General features: G+C 41.9%; 1 protein-coding gene across 4 annotated transcripts in view; it reads right to left on the bottom strand.

The window, feature by feature from the left end:
- The window catches only part of ncor2 (nuclear receptor corepressor 2), a 92,636-nt gene that overhangs the window by 22,312 nt on the left and 44,164 nt on the right, over window positions 1-26,160 (bottom strand). For all 4 annotated transcript variants that reach the window (XM_014335073.2, XM_042222805.1, XM_014335074.2 and 1 more), the window contains exons 7-20: window positions 25,532-25,588; window positions 23,718-23,770; window positions 19,815-19,881; window positions 18,611-18,783; window positions 18,318-18,411; window positions 15,084-15,262; window positions 14,360-14,414; window positions 14,171-14,269; window positions 12,389-12,528; window positions 9,826-9,986; window positions 8,522-8,584; window positions 3,332-3,474; window positions 3,067-3,205; window positions 2,051-2,477 (exon numbers count right to left, since the gene is read on the bottom strand). In XM_014335073.2, coding sequence (XP_014190559.1) covers window positions 2,051-2,477; window positions 3,067-3,205; window positions 3,332-3,474; window positions 8,522-8,584; window positions 9,826-9,986; window positions 12,389-12,528; window positions 14,171-14,269; window positions 14,360-14,414; window positions 15,084-15,262; window positions 18,318-18,411; window positions 18,611-18,783; window positions 19,815-19,881; window positions 23,718-23,770; window positions 25,532-25,588 — 1,850 coding nt within the window. The remainder of the gene's footprint in view (window positions 1-2,050; window positions 2,478-3,066; window positions 3,206-3,331; window positions 3,475-8,521; window positions 8,585-9,825; window positions 9,987-12,388; window positions 12,529-14,170; window positions 14,270-14,359; window positions 14,415-15,083; window positions 15,263-18,317; window positions 18,412-18,610; window positions 18,784-19,814; window positions 19,882-23,717; window positions 23,771-25,531; window positions 25,589-26,160) is intronic.

Raw genomic sequence — 26,160 nt, 5'->3', positions numbered from 1 at the left:
CCAAATATGGCTTCAATGCTGTACAGTGTAGCTAGGCAACTACTACCACTTCAAAGCCCTCACTGCTTTGTGTTCTTATGTCTGCTGTGTCAGAACAGAGATGTAAGATACCCAAGAAAACTCAAAAACCAGAAGATTTTTTTACAACAAAGCTCTCAAACTGGTATAACGATGTAAACAGGGGAAATAAAGCAGGGAAGGGATACACTGATCAGCACTCAATCTGCCTAATACTGTGTAGGTCCCTATTATGCCAGAACAGCTCTGAGGCCTTTGGAGCTTGAACATGGCATCATTGTGGGTATCTTATGACTGCATGGCATTGGTGATATTGGAGTGTTTGGGTGCTGCTGTGGTATTAGGCCACTGTGCCTCATACTTTTATATGCAACAGATGTTTGATAGCATCATTGTCTGTAGAGTTTGGAGAGAGGCTCACTGTCCAGAGGTATTTCTTATATTCTCGAGATGGTTTTCTGATATGTTTTTTGCTTTCTGTTGGAGGACATTAAGGTACAGCCATTTTTGTTGATCTGCAACAATGTTAGGTGGGTGGTAAATAGCAGTAAAAGTAATAACCACATAAATACCAGGGAAAAGATGTCCCTGTAAAACTCAGGGTTATGGCTATAAGCCTGGTCCTCTGATTCGTGCTGATGGTTCTCACTATGGGCCTCCTGCATGACCTCATCAGAACCTTAAATGTCCCTATTCTGGAGAACAGCTGCAGCCTGAGGGGCTGGTACTTTGGGAATCCTGAAAATGCAATGCTGGGGAGACGCTGCCTGTGCTGCAACCAAGAGGCCTTGGCAGATGACAGAGGTGTCAAGGAAATCCTTTTTCCTTTGTCATCAGGGTGGGGAGCCCAAGCCAGCATGCCCGCCCCACAAGAACCATTAGCCCCATGGCTTTCCCAGTAGCCTATATTCCCACTTTCTGGAACTGGAGGACATTGTCGGATGTAACAAATATTTCTTCCCACATAGTGGTATCTGGTTTAGCTATCTTACCCTCTTCTGAAGGGATGTTGATCTTAGCAGCTGTGTGCTTGCACATGTCCTGTATGTTGCGCTATAAGGTAGACAGCGATGGAGGTTTAGTTGGTAGTGAGGGAGTTGGAAATTATAGTTAGAAGACAGGAGTTCTGAATCAGCTGACTCATCTCCATCATTGTTAGCGTCGCTTCCCAGGATAGCTCTAATAGAGAAAAGCCCTCACATCGTCAGTCTGCCACCAGTGATGGGAAAGAATTAGCTACTGGCTCAGAGTGTGCTTCTGCATAAAAGTCCTTAGGTATTAGCACTTTTCCCTGTGGCAAAGCTGCCTCACACACCAAAGGGACACTGCCCTGCAGGTTAGCCTGGTGAGCGAGCCTGCAGCGGCACAATTTGTGTCATAAAGGAATACAATGGATACAGATTTGGGGGGAGGTCAAGGCAGCCTCAGCAGTCTACACATGCCACACAAACTGGGTGTGTTTCCCAGAGAGAGCTCTTGTTGCTGCAGAGAGACAGATTTCCAACTTCACTCAGGTTGTTAGCCATAGACATGCTGGTGGGCCTGACAATCGGCTAAACAGCCACCAAACTAATGTGCAGGGAAGAATACTGCTGTTCTTTGGGTAGCGCAGACTAAAAAGTAGTGCTACTTATTTTATACAGTATTGCTACCTAATAGGGTACGGCTAGAGCCGTTAGCTTAGTACCCAAAGGACAGCTGCCAACAGGCTTCCGTGAGAAGAGAGAAGAGATTTTTGAATGACATCTCACGCTATGTCACACCCCATTATGTGGGTGTCACTGAGAAAGCCTATAGCAGGTGGCGTAATAGTATTTCAGCTTCTGATGAGGTCAGGGAGGAAGCATTACCCCATAGTCATGAAACAAATGCGATGAAAGAGAATACTGCATTGTAGAGAGAGCATCCATCATATTCACTTCACGGGTCACAGTTTTAATGTTGTGCCTGTATAAAATTGTTGCTTTAATTTAAACAAATGGGAAATTACCATTTACCATTATCCACTATATCAATTGCTATGAACCCTCACCTGTTCTTATCTGTGTTGTCCGCCTCCTCCACCTCATCAGCACTGCAAGTGGCACTAGAGTCACTGTCTCCATGGGAGCAAGTTTTGGCCGCATGGTCCTTCTTGGAGTTCTTGTTGGAGCTCTTGACTTCCTCCGTGCCTGCAGTGGGAGGTTTTGTATCTGTGGCATCACTGGGCGGTGTTGGCTGCAGCTGGTCTCTGTTGGGCTCCCCTGTTTCAGTCTTAATCTCCTGTTTAATGGAATCTGCATCTTCCTTGACTGGAGGTTTCTCATCCCCTGCCTGACTTGTGTCTGCGAGGTCCTCCTTCTTGTCGCCAGTGTTTGAGCTGCCCTTTGCCTTGCTTGAGGCTTCCTCCTTAGCCTTGCTGTCCTCAGACGAGTGCGGCGAGGGCAGGCTCTCCGTGTCAGAGCTGTTATTGGCTCCACCTGGCAGGGACACAGGGTTCGAAAGGAAACAAATTAGAGGTTTGTACTACAAATGTTTTATCTCCTTCACCCTTTTTCTTCCATTTTTCCTCTTATCTCTTTCTGCTAAAGAAGATTCTTCGCAGTGCCAGTCTTCTGCCTAATCAGGTTTCACTGTACAATAAGGGGAAAACAAAACCAATTGGAATGATGGATGAAAGCCCCAAGGACTTCAGTGCTCTATTGAGGAAGTACAGTCTACGCAGTACACTTCTGTCAACAAACTACAGCAACGTTTCATGATCATTTTTCCATTTGTAAACCATGATTCTTTAAGCCAACGTGAGCTGCTCAAACACTTTTTTCTGTCATATCAAACGATGCCACTTTATAAAGTTTGTGTAGAATAAAATGCAATTTAAAAAAAAACAACTCTGGCATAAATTCTACATTTACAACCATTAATAACTAAACTGTAAGAGAGTTATTAAGTCTATGTATGCAATCTAGTTTGTAGTTCGGTTGTAGTTGTCCTGAACATTCAATGCAATACAAACAACTTTGTAGACAAAATAGAAGGCTTAAAATCAAGGCATAAGGATTGATATACCTTCTCCATCCTCGGGGGCTTCTTCTTCATTGCAGCTGGCTCCTGAACCCTCCATCTCCTCCTCCTCTGCTGGATATGGGGCATTAGTTTCCTCATTCTGTGAGGCTTTGCCTCTACGACGGGCCTTTCGTTCCTTCTCCTGGGTGAAAATAAGCAAAAAAAAAAAAAAAAAACCCTCAACAGAAGCAATCTTACAGTATAACATTACACAAAGTATAAAATTCATTTTATTTTTTTAAAGGCTTGCGGATGTCATTTTGATTACCGATTTCATTTTATGCTGCTGCAGAATTTCATCCAGTTTCTGCCTCTTCTTGTAGTTGAAGTAGAAGTTCTTGCACTGTGACACGGTCTTTGATCCCACCATCTTGGCGATGGCGGACCAATTCCTACCATACTGGAGAAGGCCTAGAATTAACAGAAGGACAGGCAGAGGGATTAGGATAGACATACAGAGACAGACGTGTGGATGTGGCCCTTGATGATCTGCTATTCTCTCTGCAGCTGTAAAAGATGTAAGCTGTGCAAAGTGCACTGCTTGTGACGATTGTAAATTTAATGGTTATTTTGGCTTATATACTATCAACGCCATCTCTAATCTCTTCAAGTGTACAGCGTTGCCATTGTAAATCAATAGCCAGGAACATCTGTCTCTATACAGCTGTCTAAACTGCGGCACAGCCTGGGAGTTTTATCCACAGTGTAACATAGACACTGTTCCACTCTGCCAGGAGCACCATGGCTTGTTAACATAGATTTCCAACGTACAGACAGAGAGTGAAAGAAAGAGAGAGACTGATAAAGCAAAAAGGAGAGGGAAGTTCTAGTGGTAGGTAAACCGCCAGTCAAACCAATGACATCACTAACTCACTCCACTGGGGTCACTGTGTGTCATATTCTAACTGACTTTGATGTGACCCACTTCCAAGAAACCCAAGTCCTTTACTCAGTCAAGCACATGATTGGGCCTTACACAAGAGTCTACAGGCACCCGCTGGGCCAGAGCTGTGATAGATCAACCTGTCATGAAACACACAAGAATGTAGGGACGCACACATAAAGTGTGTATATGTGCTATAGTAAGATATGCAGAGAGCATTCAGTGCATAAAGACAAGTAAATGAGAAATACAGATAGCATAGAATCTGCTCCAGCGCCCCCCTCCCAGAGTCTGCTGTTAGCTAAAAGGCAGCTCATTAACAGTGTGTTGTAAGAGGCTTAGCTTACACCACCCACTTGTTTCCTGTGCCAGCCTGACAGGTCCTGGCAACAGGACAGCTCTCAAAAGGTTGCTGGGGGCTGGTGGGTGGGAGGGGTGTTATTAACAGGCACAGAGCCAACACGTCTTGGGATAACCTTGGCCATGGGTTCAGAGGTCTCTGCATCTCATCGCTTAATGGAGGTAGTAGGACGACACGCAGAGCTGCGAGCCAAAGGAGAGGAAAGGACAGCTGTTTACAGCCCCGTCAGTTCAGCGCTCATAATAATCTGAAAGCCTGAATCTGATACCAACACTGGATTGAGTAGTTAGTGATAAGACTATTACTAAGTAATATCTGCAATAAAAACTGATCTATTAGTTGTTTACAAGTCTCATTTCCTGGAAATGTTTCATAAGACTTTGTGTACAGAGATACTTATAACACTGATATTACGACACATAAAATGCCACCTAAATATGAAAAAGTTGTTTTTTTTAAACTGCACAGTCGTGTTTCACTCGCACAATAGTTGCAATTGTATTAACATTAGCACCTACATAAGTGCTGTGTCAGACATACAGTGTGTAAATGTAATTTAAAAAAAAAAAATCTCTAGCTAAAAGGGCTAGCAAAGCTATGAATCATGCAGAAAAAGTGGAAAGACCTATAATATTCACTGTTCGGCTGAGAATTTATTAATACTATTATAAAAAGAGCTGCCATAACAAGCTTGGGTGATCTTCATGTCTGAGCTTCTGGAGTCTAAAAGTGGCAGCGCACCTTGAAACTGTTAAAGTGGAAGAGGTTTTTCAGCTGAAATATTCATTGCTGCCACCAAAGGTATTGCTAGAAAAGCTTCTCCCAGGAAGAAAAGACTGGTTGGCCTGACTCGCTCCATGAGGACTGAGACACGTGACTGCTGATACCTAATAACCTTTTAAAGTCGGTGGGTGGGAGGGGGTGGACTGCCCTACAAGTCATACACCCTCGAAACTGATAAGAGTACACACAAAAATATATGCCTTCACACCAACCATGAAACAACGGTGGCATAAGAATAAGCACATTTATAGAAGTTAGATTAACTCTTCGCAGCATGCAGTGAAGCTGAAGTGCTAAAGAGTTCAATTTATTTACTGAAGGTCAAAGGTCACTTTGTGATGACCTCTAGCTATATCCAGTTTGATCCGCCACACGCAAGCACACAAAGCACAATCCCAATAAGTTATAGTTGGCTCAGGGCCTCAGTTGCTCAGAGCAACACACATGTAGCATACATCCAATCAGCTGTAAGAATACTGAAACAGGTGGTAGCCTCACACCCAATCAGGACATCGTATTTTCTTTAGCTCCTCCCAGATAAAGTCCAATCAACACCTGGTGCGGCCAGAAAGTGGTTATTCCTGTCTGTCACATGCCTGCCGCTCTGGTCGTCGTCTCGTGCCCCTGCTCTGGATAACGCTATCAGACGGTCTGATCTCTCGAGGGCCAGCAGGGAAGCTGTTCAGGGCTGGGCCTTCCGGATCCAGAGCAGAGGAGATGAAAACAGCTCAGTCTCGGTGTTCTTCTTGCCAGCTGGCTCGATACATGAGCCGGTGTCAGGTTGACATACTCTAAACCAGCACATGCTCCTGGCCTCTCCCCTCCTTTTCCCTCTCCCTCTGTCCTCCCTGTGCTTCGGTGAGTGCTGCTCTGTTCTTCTCAGTCGCTCCTCTCCCCAATGGCGGTCGTCTGGGAAGACTTCCACAGGAAAGTGGGACTGTGGGGCGGTTCTATGTGCTCAGCCTCTCTCTCCTCATCTGATCTCTCCTCTATCTCTCTTTTTTTCCCTCCCTCCCTCTTTCCGTCGGTCTGTCCCTCCCCCTACCTCACTCTGCCAGCAGGCACCGCGGCATGCACATACACACACATGCACACACAACCGCATGAGTGAGTACAAACTCTCTCTCTCGTTAATACTCTAGCACACAGACACAAACATACACTCGGGCAGTCCAAGAGTAAACAGAGAGAGGGGGGGGGGAGAGAGAGAGAGAGAGAGAGAAGCCTGGTGAAAGCGAGGAAACACAGAGAAAGCAGAGCCACTGAGCCAGAGAGACAATGGAGAAAGGGAAAGGATATAGAAGTGGAGAGTAAGCACAGAGAGAAGAGTGGGGGCAGCAGGGGTGAGAGAGGGAGTTGATGTTGATACCATGAGAAAGCATAAAGGCTTTCACATTTTTCCTGACTGACCTGCTTTTCATCTTGAATGTGACCTCTCTAGTTTATAACAACACACAGTGAGAGGAGAGAGAAAGTGAGTGGGGGAAAGAGGCGCTTGCCAAATCTTCCACAGCTCTTGCCAATCTGGGCTGTTGCCATCTTCCCAACCGAGAGACAGAACGAGAGAGAGTTGGAGCAACGGCGGAGGAGAAAGGGAGAAAAGATAATATGGCATTCTCTACCTGCTGCTCCTTTAAATGGGTTCTTCCAGCATGCAGAGCTGGGCCTATTATCCAGCTGCCTGGCTGCCCGCACCCAAGCGAAGCCTGGCAGATTAGCACACTTACATAAATGGTGGCCAAGACTGGTACGCACTCCAGCACACACAGGCATAGCCTTTGCTACACATTACTTGCATGTGCCCACATTCACGTAGGCGTAGGGTGGTGGGTTTAAGACAGAGTTACAAAGCCTGCTCATCCCTTGTTTGAGGTGCCAATCTTTGACTGGGGAAGACAAGGGCGATCCATCTCCAAGTGTGGCCATGCCATCCTCGAAGGCACTGCTGGCTGGCACTGCCACGCAGGAATGGTGAGGCCCAGCCAGACACTATAAATGCCATTATTCAGATCTGGTTAGCTCAAAGGGATAAACACATTAGCATCGGGACACCTAAACCTCTTTAAAACATATACATGTCAAGCACCTGCTGCGGAAAAGCACCTTGACAAGCTTATTCAAAACTAAAGCGCAACTGAGGAAATGGAAGGACGGAGGTTGTGATCTTGGAATGTCTGAATTCTTGGAAAGGGAATCCCTTTTGACAGGTGTGGGGGTTGTTGCTAGAACTGATGATAAAACGACCTCCTCCTCCTCAGCCCTTGGTACTGTAGCTGGGGTTCTGTGGTTGTGGTTACATAAGCCCTTCACAGAAGCACCGCTCCCACAGAGCTGCCAGGCTAATCCTCTTGGATGGAGTGCCCCACTAATCCTACAGCAGGAGAATGGAACTGAAGACATTAACCAGGATTACTACACAGGACCGTGTTCGAGCCAGGCTAGTGCCAGTTATCACAAAATAACCTCTTAACACACAAACCTGCACAAACACCCAAGTACCAATTTGCAGGAGACGGGACACAAAGCACAAAGCAGGTGCAGACTAAATGGGATTTTAATATCACACTGGAGCTTCTGATAGTTGTTTGCAAGGCACCTCATCTGCTGTTCAAAACATTCAAAAACAGGCCTGCCAGTCACACAAAGCACAATGACACATCACCTATAAATTACCACAAAGCAGCCGCCTTGTGAAACCCAGTGAATCATGTGCAGAAGACCTAGCACTACAAAGAGGTAGTTGATCAACTTTGCCCACTATTTTAGAAGTTATCAAAAAAGGACACATTTATTGTGAAGAGTAAAGAAAGATCTTTATATGCAATGTCACTGCCAACACACACACACTCACCTTTTCTTGCAATATGTAAACGTGTCTTTAAAGCATAGTAAACATTACTGCAGGTAAAGGGCTCATTGAATCAGCAAATGAGGGTAATGTACTGCATATTAAAAAAACGAAACCAAAAAAAAAAAAAAACTTTAAAAGCATACTCAGAGAGTGCAGGTGCAAGGAAAACTGACAGAATGTCAGTGACCTTTATGAATCAGCCAGTAATCTTCAGTGAGAGACAATAAACAGCCGCATTCGTTAATGACTGCCGTATTCGCAGGGGTTGGTTGATAAGGGGCAGACTTTACAGCCTCCTTGATAAAATACAGGCTTGCCTTGACCCAGAGACACAGGGAAACGGCTCCAAAAAGCAGCAGACTCCGTTCAGGCAGACTGACATACACATGCATAGACATAACCTAGCAGCACGTGGTGGTTGCTACCACACCAACAGGAAGTCACAGCCACATCACTTGTCTATGCTTTCGAACAGTGCTTGAAGCTGATAAGTATTCTTTGCGTTGACGAGTTTATTATAATACATAAAACATGAACATGCAATAAAGCTACTTCACATGAGAAAAGAAAGGTGTCTTACCTTTTTTGGCAGTTTCCATCTCTTCTTCAGTCCAGCGAGAGCTCTCATTCATTTCAAGATTGGCTGTTAAAATTTTTTTTTAAAAAGACAAAAAAAAAAAAAAAAGACAAAAAAGGAGAACCACCAAGTTAGAGAAGGCGGGAGGAGGTGGAGGGGGGAGTGGGGAGTTGTCACTATGTCTGTTAGGGAGTGACTGACGAGAAGAAAGACAGAGAGAAATTAAAGAAGAAAAAAAGAATAAGAGGGGGAGGGAGGCTTGAACTGCTTGCTAGTGAAGCACTGCAGCATGGGTCGCTAGGGACTGTTTGTTTTAGATGGTGGAAGCAGGAAATCCAAGGAGAGAAGTCAGTTAATGATTATAGACATAACAACTGGCTTCTTTCGCTGCACAGGCCATAAGTCAGGCTGTCCCTGGCCTTCCATGACAGGACAGCGCAGCAGGAGTCTGTGCTCACGTGTCCTCTATATGGACCTGTGAAGGGCACATTGGGCCAGCTAGCACTTCTGCTAGCAAGGGAGCAAACAGTGGCAGGGGTGTGGCCGCTGACTGAGAGCCCCTACAGCCCGAGTCACCAGGGGATTCTTTGTGACTACACCTGCAGCATGTATGCACAAATGCTGAAACATCAAAAATGCCATCCTAGCCTGAAGCTAGTTTGTCTGTGTGTGCACAGCTTACACACCATCTGTTAGAACATGAAACAGAGCTAAGCAGGGGGACAGTGCTGACACACAGTCCTTTATTAATAGTTCATCTTTTGCCAATAGGATTTTGTGTGCGTACCTAATGCTGCCACATTTTACACCCATTACGATTTCTTTTTTTTAATGGTGTTTGAGTGACAGTCAGGCAAAAGTAATGAGTTCAAGACTGAATAAGACAACACGAATAACAGACAAAGGATCAACAGTGCACTCTTGTGGTACGGGACCAAAGACCACAACTAGATCAAAGGTGACCAAACTCAGTGCTGAGTGATGATGGCAAATATTTATCTGTAAAGATTCTCTCTTGTTCAATTGCTGTTAACAATTGCACACAATTTATTCCTGCATGCCATCTTAATCCTTTACATCCAGTTAAAAATTATAGGGTTAATTTAGAATGATTTTGTAACAAAGTATGTCTTTACATCTGTATATAAGTCCAATAGCAATTTTATCATGCTGTTTACCTACATTGTTTTCTAAGGCTACAGAGTTCAGCGTGGCTTAAGTCATATGATAATTTGTTTTTTTTAAAACACTGAAAGAAGAGAGAGGAGAAATCTGCACCAATTTGCTGCAATGCAAGAGATACTGACCGAGCTCATTGTTGAGTGGCGGTGCTGAGGTCTCCTCTGCTTCGCTGGTCATAGAGCGGGTTATACGGCCCTTGCGGCGTCCCTGGCTATTGGCTGTTCGTCGACCCTTGATAGCCACGGGAGGCTCTTTGTCCTCTGCATCTTCTCCAGAGGTGTCGTCCCTGTATTTGGAAAATGTCAACAGAGTCAGCAAGAGAATGCACCGGGTTGCTGAATGGTCAGGTCTATTAAACGGGACATTAATTTCTGGGCAGCACTGTGAGGCACTGATAATAGTCTTTTAAAGAAAAAAACAAAACAAAACAAAAGTAGGGTGGGGGTATGATTCAACAGCATAATGGCTTCAGTCTGAAACTGAAATCAAGTGTTTTATTGCAGAAGAACAGACTACAAGCATGATCTCTGGTGAGTTTTGTGCAGGCAAAGTTCATCACAAAATGATGACTCAAGATTAAAAAAAAATGGTTCCAAATATTCATCAGGGATATAAATTTTATTTAATATTTATTGGGACTATAATAATTTCTGAAAAAACAAAAAAATAATGCAAATGATAGGATGCAAATATTGAACAAACAGGAGCTGTGACACATTTCAATACTACAACGCTAAAAAACAGCAGGACCAAGAAAAAGCATCTCACTGAAGTAACACTGGGAAATCGTGGTACATTATTCAATATGTGGACAGAGAAGCAGGTAAATGAAACTAATGGACTGTTTTCTGATATGCAAAAATAATGACCTCATATGCCTGATGCAATTACTTGCGTGGGTATACTGTCCCAATCCTGGACACGGACATGTTTGTCCAAATGAGGATGGCCTAGGGCTGTTCGATATAACGATACATATCGGATGACGACATAAAAACGTCTATCGTTTCATTTTACGCTGTCGTTTGTTTTGTGGGTCGCAAAATAAACTGTTTACAACAATATTTTTTCATCGTTTTGATGGTCACTGTAGTGGCTATATTCATTTCTTAAAGTTCTCTCTTTCTCTTATATTTTATATAACCACACTACGGACGGACAAGCGCCTGTTTTTATGCGTTGTCGTTAGCAACAACGACGGTAACACCATCGCGTGTCCGCTTGTTTATGTTCCACATAAACCTTTCACAATAAAGCTCAAGATCCTGTTGAGAATCACGTGAAAGAGCAGATTATTTCCGGATGAGAAATAAAAAAAGTCGCCAGGTGCTAAAAAAATAAACCTTAGACTCAAACGTTAGAACAGGCTTTGCCCCGCACCACGCTGTGTAATAAATACTCAAAGTAAATAACAAAGAAAACGGCGGCCATTACAACTTATGCCTAAAAATGTATAGTTTCATGCATCTGTTAGAACACTTGACTCCAGCTACATGACGCGCAGCTGGAAACACTTCCCGCAAGTCGAGCTGCCCGAGATTCACAGAATTTACAGAAAATATTACATTTTTGTGATTTATGTCGTTATCGGACGATAGATGTCTTATATCGGGATATGAGATTTTGGTCATATCACACAGCCCTAGGATGGGCAAAAATACCTCAGAATGAAACAAACTTCAAATCAAAAATTTGAAAGTGTATGCAGACGCTGCTTTTTCCATTCTTTTTATTTCCAGGATAATTTATTGAGTGTCTGCACAATGGCATGCCAGGAGACAGCCACTGAATTTGAACCTTCTGCTCCTCCATTCATCTTCCCCCAGCTCCATTAATCTTGCTGAGGGGAGCTGGTGGCACACTAAATATAGGCAAGCCAGCTGTGCCAGGGGTGACAGGCAGGCAGCGGGGTGTGCTGGGAGTCACGGAGTCCCCTGGCCTCGCCTCAGAGCAGGCGGGCACCCGGCAACGCTTCATCATCATCATCCTCCTGCAGTCTGACACATCTGCAAATATGACCTACCATTGCTTGAAACTGCTAGAGTGTACACTCTCAGCTGACAACATAATATAGTGCCTAAATACACACGCAGAGGGATGGATTTATCTAATAATTTTCAGGCAACAGAATGCAATGAAATTTCTACCGTTTCTGCCTCATTCAGTGGCACCGTGCCTAAAAACACCCCCTCCTTCAACACTGCACCCAGCTAGGTTAATTACACGGCTTATTTTCCTCACCAAAAACAACTCAGACTAACAAAATAAGCACAGAGTTTTAAAAATGAGACTTTGTGCTATTTGCAAAGGGATGAACGTAAACAGGAAAACAGCTGCTCTACTAGGGAGAGCAAATGGAAGCTCAAAATTGCTGTAGGTGGAAAGTCTGGCTGGAGGTGAGGGAGAAAGAGCTCAAGGGTTACAGAATGATTGCATTTCCAGATCAACTCCCAATAGCCAAAAATTACCCCAACTCCATTTCCTGCATCCTGACATGGAACAATTCGAAAAATTGCGACTTGGAGAAAAAGATCAAGTAAGAAAAATTACTCCAGCTGTATGGGTTCACCCACTCAACTCCATCTTTTCTTTGAGCTGTCAGTGTGCTCTCAAATTTAAAGCTCCCAGTGCTAAAGCTTGCTTGGATAGTTTTGACTTCTTTTTTTTTTTTAATTAATGGCAACTCACTTCATTCCATCTTCCTTGTCTTCAGTGTCATTTTTCTCTTCATCCCGCTCTGCCTCCTTCTCTTTCTCCTCCTTCTCCTTGTCTTCCTGGCTGTTCCGGTTCACTTGTTGTTGCTGCTGCTGCTGCTGCTGCTGACCGTGCTGTGAGGAAAAAAACACAACAATGAGGTGCCGTATTACAAAGATAATCCCAAGTAGTTTGGCAAAGACAAACAACCCAAAAATCTCCTGCAATTTGCACATCTTTGACGCACACGCTTCAGTGTGCAAAACGCAGAGGCATTCAGATTTTGTCAAAATCCTGTGCATCCTGCCCATCAGATTAATATAAAAAGAAGCAGTCGGTGGTTAACAGCTTTACTTGAGTAGGTTACTCCAGTATCTTTCTAGCATTACTAACCACAATTTATCTTCTCCGATTTCATGCATGTTCTGCTTGCTTCCAAACAGCGAATGACTTAGCAATTTTGGTGGCAGAACCCAAGTCTGAGACTTCCTAGCCGACGGTGTCAGGCTGGCTTTTGTGGTGGTGTTTTTTTCTTGTTTTTTTAAACATAGAATATGAAACCAAAAAAAAAAAAAAAAGAAATTCCACTCTTCCTCATTTCTAAAACCTTGCTTTCTTTTATTGTTTTTTAAATGCATCTCACTTTACCTAAATGAAGATTTACGCAGCTTCAATTTTAGCATAGGCAAAACCAAAGAGGATGCGAAAGTTCCGAAATTACAGTAGCACATTTCTTGCTCCTGAAGCACCCAGAACCACTTCCTCAGCAGTTTCCTGCCTGTCTGGGCTTTTATGGTTAGAGTTCACAGCACTGACACGCAGCTCGACCTAAAACCATAAATACTGCTTAACAATGATCAGTCGGCTCTTCATCAAGAATTAAGATCTCATATTCTCTTTCTGAGGTATTTGCAGTATCATTCTGAGCAAATGCTCACCCAAACCATGTAAACAATGTGTATCTCTGTAATAGACATATTTTCAGTAGCTCCTGACAACCAAACAACAATTGGCAAAATCTTACTTAGCATTTGTTGTTAGGGAGGGAGAAGAGTAAATTTAAAAATGCACCTTTCACACAGAGAAGCTAATTCTTTTTTCTCCATTTGCACAGCATCCCTAATGTCCTCTCCCGCTCTGTGAAATTAATAATGATCTCAACACAACACTACAATACTTAGAAAAAGATTGGACTCTGTGAAGCTGGAAAGACATTAACATTTATATTAAGTCGTTTCCTATTATATTTTCTCCTCTCCCCAAAAATAATCTGTTACCATTTGGAGCAATCCTGATGTATAGCAATGCACTTTCTGTTCCTCCTCTGCAGATACCTCCCTCTGTGACTGTGAGCTGTAAATGCTAGCTGCTAATCAAGAGATATGGTCGCAAAGTGCCTGGTAATGAGCAGTTTCTTCAGGAAAGATGACATAGTTTGCTCATAAACATACGAAAAGGTCGCCCTACATGTGCCATTTCATTAGTGCCACCATGAAGTTAGCACCTGCGGTTAGATACATTATAACAGAGTTCATTTGGAGCAGGAATAACGTCACCCTACTACAGAAAAATGGTTTAACATGGTGAGATGATGATTGTGTTTACAACAGACATTATCAGCCTCATTCTGAGTTGATTTTAAAGGGACTTAAGTCTTTCAGTGTGCCATATTTACACATAAAGTACCCCATGTGCTCTACACAAAAACAATCTTATCTCAACTCAATCACAATGCAGAGAATCTATCAGAAGTGTAAGCCTCAAAGATGAAAATACCTGGCTTCTTCCTCTGCGTCGGTAGTTCCTTCGCACAATGTTCTTGTAGTTCTCATTCTTTTTGGTCAGGTAGTAAAAGAGCACACACTCTGCCACCGTCTGAAACATGAAACAAATGTCATTTCTTATGCCTTGAAAAAAGGGAATGACACAAAAACAAAGGAGTGAAGAGGGAGAAAAAAAGTATACCTTTCTCTCTAGAAAAGACGCAATCAGACCAAAGTTTTTGGGGTGCTGGATGAACCTGTGGAAGCACAACAAAGGCAACAGAATGAATCCAAAATAATGGTAATTTCTGGAAAGTCACAAAATACCACAAAGAGAGTGCCTGGGGGTGGGATGACATCAGCGATCACACAGAAAGAAAATGAGAATTTATGACTCAGCTTACCTAAAAAAAATAAAACAAAAAGAACAGAAAAAAGGAGAAAAACAAAAACCCTGCTTTAAATCTAAAATCTATTACATAAATAAATATTTCAATAAATAAATAAAACCGGTTACTTAGTATTTCTTTTAGATCAAAATTGTTAGAAGAAGAAGCTGAAGTTTATGTGGGGCCAAACTTTAAAGTTGACGATTTTACAGCACGGGTTTGATTTGGCTGCCTGAACCGCCTCTTCTCAATTCTCACGAAAGAGGAAGATTCACTTCCTTACTAACAACTCCCTGACCCTTTCTCAGTCACACATGTTTCACAGGGAGTAAAAGACGCAGTTCGCCATGTTATATAAAAAGCAAATCTCAGGAAATTTTATGAACATAAGAGCTGAACTGAAAGTTAATACAGCATCTGAAAACAGAATAAACCTGTAAAGATGAAGGAAAACCAACAGTCTGGTCATATGCTGTGCTGTGGGTGTCCAACAGCTTCTGTTTCTAGCAGTGTTATTATCAAAGGAAAGGAGCTTACTTCTCTCTGAACGTGTCCTTCTCTTGATCGCTCCACATATTCATAACCTGCCGGTCCTTGTACACCTTCATGGGGTCACCCATCAACCCATTCATGTTGATGAACTTGATGCGTTGCTGCTCAGCATCAAACAGCATAGGAGGGATGACTGCCAGCTGTCGCATTTGCTTCTCTGTGTTCTAGTGTCCACGCGTGCCACAAACCCACACAAAACAGAGAAATCAACATCCTGGAGTGAGGGGGCTGGTCTCCAGAGAGACATACAGCCTAGTGCTAATACAGACATGCACTCTCTTAAAAAGTTGTGTGGTAGCACATGATGTTTAAAGCATTTGGAAAACAAGCACAGAATTTCAGTGTGATTTGGTGACTCAGCAGGCTCTGTTATGCTAGGTCTAATAGCAGCTCTCCTTCACAGACTTATTTCCCATCACTCAATTATTTGCAACGTAACAAAGAACCAAAACCTCAGGACTGGTTTGTAAATGAAAAGCACTGTCTTGTTGTCAGCTTTCCAAAGACTGAAGGTTTGCAGTCTAATTGACTGACAATAAGTAATCATGACACTGTCAGGAATAAGTACGAGTTTTTGTGCATATTTTTGTGTGTTAAAGTCCAGACTTCAGTTTAGTAGATGAAGCTTGTGATGAGGAGGACGATGACGTTTTATCTATATGCCAGTCACGTTGTGTCTTTCCTTTGTGTTTTCACTTCTTTGGTGAGGGGGACCCTGTCTCAGATGATAAAACATAGGTGTGATCCTTCATATCGTGAGTCTGAAGGTGCAGACATTAATTAAAATTTGCATTCTTGGCACTTTTCTCCTCTACCTTTGGTGTACTTTGCATGTGACTGGTCTGTGATATTTTCAGTGACTATATTTTCAATTTGAAAACACACTTTGAGAACTGAATTTCATTTCAACTGGAGTAATTATTAGCTTTTGTACTTTAAATGCCCCACAACACTTGAATGTCAAAATATTTTTAATACTAAAACTCTTTCCAAAACCTGTAAATCTCCAGGTAGTTACTTAGCTGTGATTTTGAAGTCCATGCTAAAGTTCCCCATTCTCTGCCTGAAGGTTTAGATTCATCGCAGAACAATTACACAGAGTGTAACGGGCAAGAACTATGATTACTGAAGCTAAGGCTATGGGTCAACTGCACAGATTACTCAGCACATAAAGCAAAGAGAAAGGAGGTAAGACGACCAGTGAGAGAGCCAGTAGAAACTGCCAGAAACTCCTAAAGCCTTTGAGAGCATTCCAGCTGAAAGCAGCTGTGCTAGCTTCTGGGTTGTGGTGGCCTCAAAAGTATAGTTGGTCATTTTTTTTAACCACTTAAGCCCCACGCCCCCGGTGCCGGGGCAAAAAGGAGGAGATCACATTTAATTGGTTATAACACAGGTGAGAAATGTAAGTCCAGACATGTGTGGTATCCACAGAAACCTCTGAATCTCAGCAAAAATGTCATATAAACCATTTCTATAACCGCCAAACACACCGAAAACAAGCCATGATTAAACAAGCAGTTACGTAAATGCGCAGAAGTCTGCTAAACAAACAAAACCAAACAAGAATTTCTTCAGACTTCATGTATCAGGCTAAAGAAAGGCTAGTTATCTTCTAGATTGGTTGAAGTGATGTCAACGTGACATTGTTACTGTGATCCTGTTGGCTCAAACGATTAAAAAGAGGGGCCAATCATGCAAATTGGCCAAAGGAAACCAAAGTTACAGCCCCAGAGGCCAATCAAACGCTCTATGCGCACTGCAGAAAAGGGCCATTACCATGTAAATGTGTGGTTAATTCTTCAAAAATATTTTTTTAAAAAGCATTTTTAGGCCTGTTAATAAAATTAATTAATTTCTGCTCTTTAATACATAAAAAAAATTCCAATGGTATGGTGTCCAATTGTGTGCCGAAAGTGGACATTTTTGTACAGCGTCTGGATATTCATGTATTGACAGTGCTGTAATTTTTCCACTGTTTCACTTTAGAAACATACATTTTTGCACAGAGGATGTTTAAATGTTGGTTACTGAATTTCTGGAATGAAATGTGAACTGAGGCATATTTTTGAAAGGGTTATATGCTAAGAAATGTAAAAAAATAAAAAAATAAAAAAAAATAGGCGAGGATAAAATCTACATTGTCATTCTGCTTAACTGCATTTATCCATGTGGCTAGAGACTGGTCACATACAAAGTACACCAAAGGTAGAGGAGAAAAGTGCCATGAAGGCAAATTTTTATTCATGCCTGCCAAAAAAGTGAAAATACAAAGAAAGACAGCGCGCCTGGCATCTGGATAAAGCGTCATCCTCTTCCTCACCACAAGCTTCATCTCCTGAACTGAAGTCAGGACTCTAAAGATGTATTTATTCCTGACAATGTTGCGATTATTTATTGTCAGTCGATTAGACATGCAACCCTCCAGTCACTGGAAAGCTGATGACAAGACTACCATAGCCGAAGCAAACCAAACATTTCCCACTGTAGTATTTTCACATTTAAATTCACCTAACAAAACACAAGTTGACTTATATTGAAGTCAGAGCAAATGCATTGTTTATGTCAGCAGCTCTGGCACTGCTCTGTCAGTGAATCAGTTTGAATTATGACAGAGAGTAAGGAAACAAGGAGAAACTGCTAGTGATCTGTTCAGATGAAGTGCTGCAGGCAACAGCACACCTCTGACTTCTTAGCAAGGTAACCAGCTTTCACTTTTACAGCAAGTTTTTGTTCAAAGACTCACGTTGTGTCTTTCAAAAAACAAACAAAACCAAAAAAAAGATGATTGTTCAGCATGATGATGGGAAAGGCCAATTACTGACAGATTTTCTGGTCCTTTTTTCTCTTTGTACACCTATAACTGTGTGAGGTGCAGCATTAAACTGGTATCAGTACTGCCACCAGTAACTGCAGGCGTCACCCAAAAAAAAAAAAAAGAGCAATAAAAATCATCCAAAGTGCAGTGAAGCTAAAATGCTACACATCAATATTTGGCCTGAGCTGCACTTACCTTTAAACCAGCAGCAATTAACATATAGACAATTTTTAAGCTCACAAACTTCACATATTTAATACGAAATAGGTGAAAGCTCACATATACAGATTTACATATTAAGGCATAACCACATTTCTCCCAACTTGACTGGGAAGAACTTACAAATACAAGATGCACATGAAGACCAAGTCTAGGGGCTAAGCCACTTTAAGAGAAGAGCTTACCTCATGCTCTGATATTCCATCAATGATTTCAGAGACTTCATGTTCACTGCGAGCTGCAGATGAGGTCAGCCCACCCCCTCGCTGCCCAACACGGCTACAAAAAGAAAAAAAGAAGACCCGTTCATTCAAATCTACCCACACACTGCTGGCAGTGAGCTACCTACATCACATGATGAAACAAATCCACGTTAACGCTTTACAAGACCAGCAGTAATAAGGCAACAAATCAAACTGATTGAGTCTGTTACATTAACAGTGTCTGTTGTGCCGGTAGGGAAAACAAATCATCCCACCTCTGCATTCGCTCCTGCAGCTCTCTTTGCTTGCGGATCTCTGGGAACTGTTTCTCGTAGTACTCCCGCACCTTGCTTTCCTTGGCTCTGCGCCGTGGGTTGTTTTCAATGCGCTCCACCTTCTTCTCCCAAGCCTCCATTAGCTGGTCATAGCGCTGGCAAAACTTCTGTTCCTGAAGGATCACAGAAACAAAACGAGCTCAGTCTAATGTGGATCTATTTAAATATGATCCTTACGCCATATTGGATTTGAACTATGAGGAGAATTACGTTTGAGAAGATGCATTTCCTGAAGATTTGACAGGAAACCTTAAAACACACGGCAACCCTCAAAGAACAAAATGATTTTTCATATTACGTCTCCTGGGTGTATCCTACCATGCACCCCTGTGTGTTCAGAGGGGGCAAAGTGACGTGTTGGTATTCTACGAGGAGTCTAGCCTCGAGTCAAATCTCCGGCAGACGGCAGCCAACTGTTTTCCCAGCATCCTCACAGGCAGGCTGTAAAGCAGGCCATTAACCCTGGTGGAGACACGACCCTCGGCGGGCTCATAAATTACAATGTAACGTCTCCCTTCACTTTGCCCACAAGGAGCTCCTCACTTTGAGAAGAGTGGACACCGTGACACTGATGAGGTGCTGCATTTGAACCATTTTTTTTTTTTCTTTCTTACATCAACTTACAATACAGAATATGCTGTGACAGAGTTCCTCTGGCACCGACAGAGATTAGATGCTACTTTCTCATCATATATTTTTTACTTTTGGATACACGCAAATGTCAGTAAAAAATAATGATTTCCTGTCAAGTCAGTTGATTTTACAATGGCTGCCTGGCTCTAGCATCAGAACTCACCCCATTGATCTCAGCTTTATTTATAGTCGTGCTCTTTAGCTCAGTCTTACTCAGGCCCTGGCAGGCTGGAGCATTGGGTAACCCTGTACACTGCTCATTACAGTGTACAGTGAATTCAAAATTATACTTTCAGATGACAACATGGGTTCTTTTTTTTTGGTTGGTTTTGAGAGCAATTGTTTCCCAGGAGCACAGTGCAAGTACCAACAGCAGATCATACCCACAGCCTTTTTTTTGTATGCCTAAAATGGCCACGCACTTCAAGGAGCAGCTGGCCCACTTTCATACTAGTCATCCGTCACGGGTTAAGGCCAGCAGAGAGTCAAAAATGTGAAGTTCTATACTTACCCACTGCTTACGAGCATGATTTCTCCTTTTGAAGTATAAGATGAGCTTCTTCCTCATCGCCTGGTTTCTAAGAGGAGAAAACAGAGGGCAGAAGGATGGGAATAAAAGAATAAGGTGAGAACATGTGAGGGGGATCCAATCATTGTCAGACACTGCTCTGGCTTTCATCCTATTTCTCTCACATAATGGAGCCATGCCTATGATGTCCTCAAGATCCTCAGGTACATTTTCTATTATTTCAGGAGCTTCTGTGCGGCACTTCTTTTCTCAATACATAAATAACCACATAAACACACATTCTCTCTCAGACTCTCACACACTCACATAAACACAAACAATGCCTGTCCTTGTATGCCACCGCTCGATAAACTCAAACTTGCTTCTGGGTGGAAAGGACAGCGAGGGGAGCCAAACTTATAAAACTTGTCTGTGCTGGGAACAGCCAGCCACAGAGCTTCAAATAAAGGTCAGGGCCAGTAATCTCCTTAGGCAGCCACTCAGTTTGTCTCTTTCTTTGCTGCAAGACAGAGTTTTATTCCTGACACTTAATCTGTCACTTGTAAGGTCACGTTCCCCACTGATTAATGTAATCTTATTCTACATTAGTCACTTCAGCTGAGCCGCAGGGTCCTTCAGGTCATGGACAAGGACGGAAAACTAGGAAGTGGGCTAACAGGGGTGTATGACTCTTGTGAAAATTTAAAGATAGCACGATAGCATTCAGTAAGCAGAGATATAAATGCTGACGATGGCCCTGCTCGCATTCCCAACTTTTTATCTGTAGTACCAAAACCAAGTCAGATCTACAGAGCCTCAACCCCCAACCTACAAAAACACTCCCACGCACACACACACATGCAAACACAGACACATGTTGAGCTGTGGCATTGCAGCAGGGTTGAGGAAAGATAAAAGCTGCCAAATCCAGCTAGATAGTGTAGATGTCCACACAGTGTGGCCTATAATGGATGAGAACTAACTCACTATGGCAAAAACAGGACTGATAGATTAAGCTCTTTAAGGACAGAGATGGCTTTGTCCTCTAGACACCAGATGGCAAAGGGAAAGATTAGCAGCCCTGAACACTTACAAAAGGTTTCCTTTGTCCTGCTGTAAGCCGGTGCCATTTCTGAGATACTGGAGAACACTGTAATTTGGCATTATACCTCTAAAACATGACGGCTGAAAGACGCATTATATGCAAAATTGTGACAGATGTTCTACAGTGGTGCCACCACACTAAGAAAAAAAAAACAAAAAACTTTTCAAACCTCATAATTAGAATTTGCCGTTACAGTAAACTGCATACAAAAAGAATATCTGTAAATGTCCTTTGTGACACTACTACTACTACTGTGTGATGATACACTGAGATGATGAACTAGGATGGAGACAGAGCTCCACAGAGATACTACTAGTCGCCTATCCCAACATGAATACCATGGTTATCAAACCAGTTAACAAAACAAAGGAGTCAATTGTGCAGGCTCAAAGTGACACACTGGTATTTAATAACATAAACACGAAGAGAGTGAAGACAGTTTTCAGTTAATTGCTTTGAGGCAATAATACTGATCAAACGATGAAGGGATCAAAAGGGGTGAAGACAGCAGTGTGCGGGTAAGAGGTCAGACACATCTTGTGGTGCGCCACTGCCCAAACTACAGTGCCAACGGTGCAGGCGAGTCACTACACCCTCCCAGAGTCGTTTGATGTGCCTCACTGTGAATTACAGTCCTTAAAAGATTACAGATAGACATAAGCTATATTGACAGACATGGCAGTGCCACACAGGATTGTATACTTTCTGCTCCTCTCTTATTCCAGTAGGCATTTTTTTGTGTTTGCTTGTCTTTTTAACCCCTTAGCCTCCCTATTGTTACACACATTAATTCCATCAAGTCTCACTACTTAGCTTATCTCACATCCCCCTCTGAAATGCCATTGTTTGTAGTCTGCCAGTGGGTAAAGGATAGTTGAAATATGGGATGTGGTGGAAAGCAGCTAGTTTCTCACACTGAGGCAATATAAAACCAATGCAGGGATTAATGGCTTCTAAGGTTACCAAGTTTCAATCGCAGGAATTATAATAAAAACAAAAACAAAGGCTAAGTTAACAGAATATAACAGGAATTGCCTTGTGTGGACCTCATTTACATTATGTAGGTGTTGTTACTCTTAACGTTTTACTATCATGGTTTCAAATTCCTTGTATACACTGATTACACATCAATCAGTCGCAACATTAAAACTAGCTCCTGAGTCTTCTGCACCTCTTCCTTGTGCTGCTGAAGCAGTTCTGACCTGCCAAGGAGGATGACTCCCCAGGACTTTAGCAGCAGATCCTTAATATCCGATAAGTTGCAAAGGAGACCCTTTGCAGTGAGATCAGCAGGGTGAAATATTAACCAGTTAGCAGCTGGTAAGGCAACAACTACAACAACAAGACAGAGAACACTATGATTTGAGTTGTGTGTTATATTTCATAATAATATATCTGGAAAGGAGAAGTATGAATTGACACTACATCCATGGTTTAAAGCACTCAATTTGAACATAATTTGAACAAAAAAAACAAATTATTTTCTTTATATGTTACCAAGTATAAAGGGAGTCATTAACCCTTAACAGATGTCTCTACCAGTAAACTGCAGGTCCTGGTGCCACTGATGATGGTTTCCAAAAGCTTGAATAACAAATCCTTTGTGCCTACATTACCAGTATATGCCAGTCGACACCAAAAGACAGGAACCAGTCAACCATAGCAACTTATATTCCTCCGCTTTGGTCTCTGTGGCCTTTTGACTTTCTTGTAATCCGGATTCAGCTTCATAATTTTTCTCAGTATACTGTGTCGCTGTGTGTGGTTACGACAGGCTGCAAGCTGACAGGAAATGCAAGCAAATGTTTTTACATCTCTCTTGACAAGTGAATTTGCACTGCATTTCCTCCCTACCATAAAACTGACTTTTGTTCTTTGTTTTTGTTTTTTGTTTTTTTAAACACAGGTTTCTGCCAGAGGGCTGTGTATGGTTAGTTTTGATTCAAGAAGATCAACTTCTTGAATCAAAACCAACCATACACTTAGGTAGGTCAAAGGTTTGTGCTGTGCTAGAAGCAAGACTATCGGTCCCCGTTTCTTAAAGTGCAGACACACAGAGACACAAAAAAGGGATATTAGGTAATTAGACCAATGTATATATTTTTCTGGTCTGAAAGCATCTAATGTTTTGGTAGGTTAAAGCAAAATCCAGTTTTCCCAGATGAACACTGTTTTCACCAGATCTTCTTCAAATCTCTTTGCTAATTTGGGAAAAAGTGGCCCTAAACATCCACATGATGTAAAAGAAATCATTATTTAGAAGAGAACACCCTGCACTGTTGAAGGATCCAGTTCTGACACCGATGTTCACCATTTAGGACAGAGGTCAACAGCAGCAGTTCTTCAATCCCATGTACATCAACACACACTGACTACCAATGACCTTATCGCTAATTCACCAGTTTTTGAACCACTTTCAATGGTCGGTCTTTGCCAAAATCACTTGGATCTTTAAAGCTGCCTTTTTCTCCTCCATCTTCGTGTTCACTCGCAGCTTAATTTATTCTATTGCTTGACAGGTGCGATTGTAAAAAAAGACACAAAAACCACAACACTGACACAAAAAAACTTAATCTGTCAGTGGGTTTAGCGCTTTGGCTAAATCGGTGTACATCTTTAAATACATCCGTTTGTAATTAATTTATATAAAAACATGTCCATCAAGAGCTCTAAAGTGACATTTATCCCACAGGAGGTCCCATGTCAGTTAACATATTCAATACGTTACACCTGTATTTTTGTGTTTGTGTATAAAAGACTTAGTGATGAGAGTGTGTAGGCATATATAATGACAAACTCACATTTTGATGTTTTCATGGTACTGCTTGGTATCAGATGGCTGGTTGTACAGAGGCTAGATTGGAGGGAAAAAAAGCTGATGAACAGAAAGCCATTTTTTTTCCAACTGTATAACAGATAAAACAAAGGTCATATGTCACTTTTCCTTCCAACATGTCATGAATATGACTCTCACCTTACAGCAAAAAAATAAAATAAAATAAAATAAAATATGACCAAGAGTTAACCTCTTAAACCACAGGGTTTTTCCTGAGGTTACTGCTCAAAAATAAAATGTCCAAAATAAATATAGTATTTCTCTGCATACACTCTGGATAAACAATCTTAGTATCAAAAAAAAGCTAAAATTTGTGAGACCTTATCAGAGGTGTAAATACAGGTATCAAAGTAACTGAGGATGGAAGAAAAAAAAAATATATATATATATTTTTAAGAAAATATGAAAAAAAGACCTTTGAAAATATGCTGCAGTATACAAAACGCCAGAAAATCATGAATCACCATATGGATATTATGTGTGCAATAGCTGCAATGCTGCGGAGTGAAACTGAGAAAAGTTGCAGAGGTTTTAGTGAAGACATAGCCAGGCGTATTGCAATTTGGCACAGTGAGTGAAAATTGAAATTTCTTAGGTATTAACAGCATTAACTTTCTTTACATGCCTAAAGATTTCTTGTATTTGAATATTTTCTGAAGAATTGCCCACATAACATGTGCATAATGGGCCTTCCATGAATGTAATGGATAATCTGTGGGCCTGAAAATTCTGAGGGGCAGTAACTTTGGCTTCTATTGGCCGATTTGCATGACTGACCCCTCCTTTTAATAATTTGAGCCAGTAGGATCACAGTAACTTTCACAACGTTTACATCAACCCCACCAATCAGAAATTGCAGGGCGAGAAATACAAGTGAATGCAAAAAGCACAACACTTACCATTGTTAAATTCAATCGCTGTAACTGTCGGAAAATGGCAACGTTTTGGCAGGAAAGGGTCTGAGGCATTGTGGGAGATTTTCAGGAAATGAGACATAGCCACGATTTTTAAAGTTTTGGTATAAAAAAAAAAGCAAAGGTAAGGCTGAATTCATGTTACAGTTTTTAAAAGTGAAATATAATTTCGGTCTTCTTTTGTTGCTGGTTCAGTGAATTTTGCTCAGCGCGTGATGAAAGTTGCAGTTTTGGGATCTATGCAATATCAGCTTTTAGAAATTTATTATTTAAGGGTTTCAAGAGGTTAGCAAGACTGATACAAAGCTGTGACTGACAGAAGACCGATAACATGATATAATTCAATCCAGCGAACTCACTCATAAAACAAATAAACTAGGGATAATATTTTGCGTGGGCTCTTGAATAGGCTCATTAAAAATAAAAAAAATTTTTAAAAAAAAAACTTAAAAAGCCAAGTGGACACACTCATTGTGCTACTATGCATGTGGGAGTAAGATGTATGGACAGCCAGATGGCCACACATAGTATATCAGGATGTAGATGAAGAAAAACACAGTAGTCTGGAAATGGATAAAGGAGCAGAAGTACTCATTTCAATACGACTGCTAGAACAAGCAACATGCGAGTCATTTTATTTAAAATTAAATATTTAACATACCACCTAATGGAGCTTTAAGATAGCACACAAATGTTTTCACTTCATTATTTTTAACCTAAGAACTTGGTCATGATGTGATCAGGCTTGTTCCTCTCCCCTAAGCATCCTTTGTCCCTCTAATGTGACCTTGTGAAAAAACACGGGGGGTGGAGGAAAGGGAAATGCTAAAACTGACTTGTGAGATAAAGTAAAGTCTCTACTCACCAGCTCTACCCTGGGTCCCAGTCCCTCCAGTATCCTGTGAGCTTCTTCTGCCTTTTTCTAGTGAGCAAAGATAAACACAAGTAGAACATTAGCCGGCCGCCTGTACCTCTGCCATCACCACGGCAACGCAATGAACATGCTAACTTGATCACTAAGGCTACACCACTTCTTGCCGGCTGGATGGAGAGATGGATGCGTTGACTATTATTAGAGCTTTTAACTGAAGCTGGGCCGCAGCTCCTTGCCTCAGCACCCTCTCCCCTTTCTCTCTCTCTCGCTCAGATAAAAAATAAAAGATTACTCACCACCCCTGAGCAGAGAGGTAAGAGAGGAAGAGCAGGCGGGCAGGAAAGCAAGTGGGAGTGGAACAAAAAATGAGTGGGAGAGAAAGAGCAGAAAAAAAGAAGAGAAAAAAAAAAACACAAGGAACAAGGAAGGGTGGGGGCTACAAGGCTTTGGTACTTATCTAATAAGAGACATCTGATGAAAGACAGAGAAAGCTCCGAGCTACCTACAGCCATCAACCCCTTAAAAAACAAAATTCCTGGTCCAGGGACCATAAAACAAGAGAGGAGGGGTTTTGGGGCATGAAGCTGGGCAGTTAAAAAAAAGAAAAGAAAAAAAAAAGG

Source organism: Haplochromis burtoni, unplaced genomic scaffold, assembly GCF_018398535.1.
Source record: "Haplochromis burtoni strain Fernald_Lab_line unplaced genomic scaffold, NCSU_Asbu1 Contig_95, whole genome shotgun sequence".
Classification (NCBI taxonomy): domain Eukaryota; kingdom Metazoa; phylum Chordata; class Actinopteri; order Cichliformes; family Cichlidae; genus Haplochromis; species Haplochromis burtoni.
This window is presented reverse-complemented; position numbering and strand designations above follow the sequence as displayed.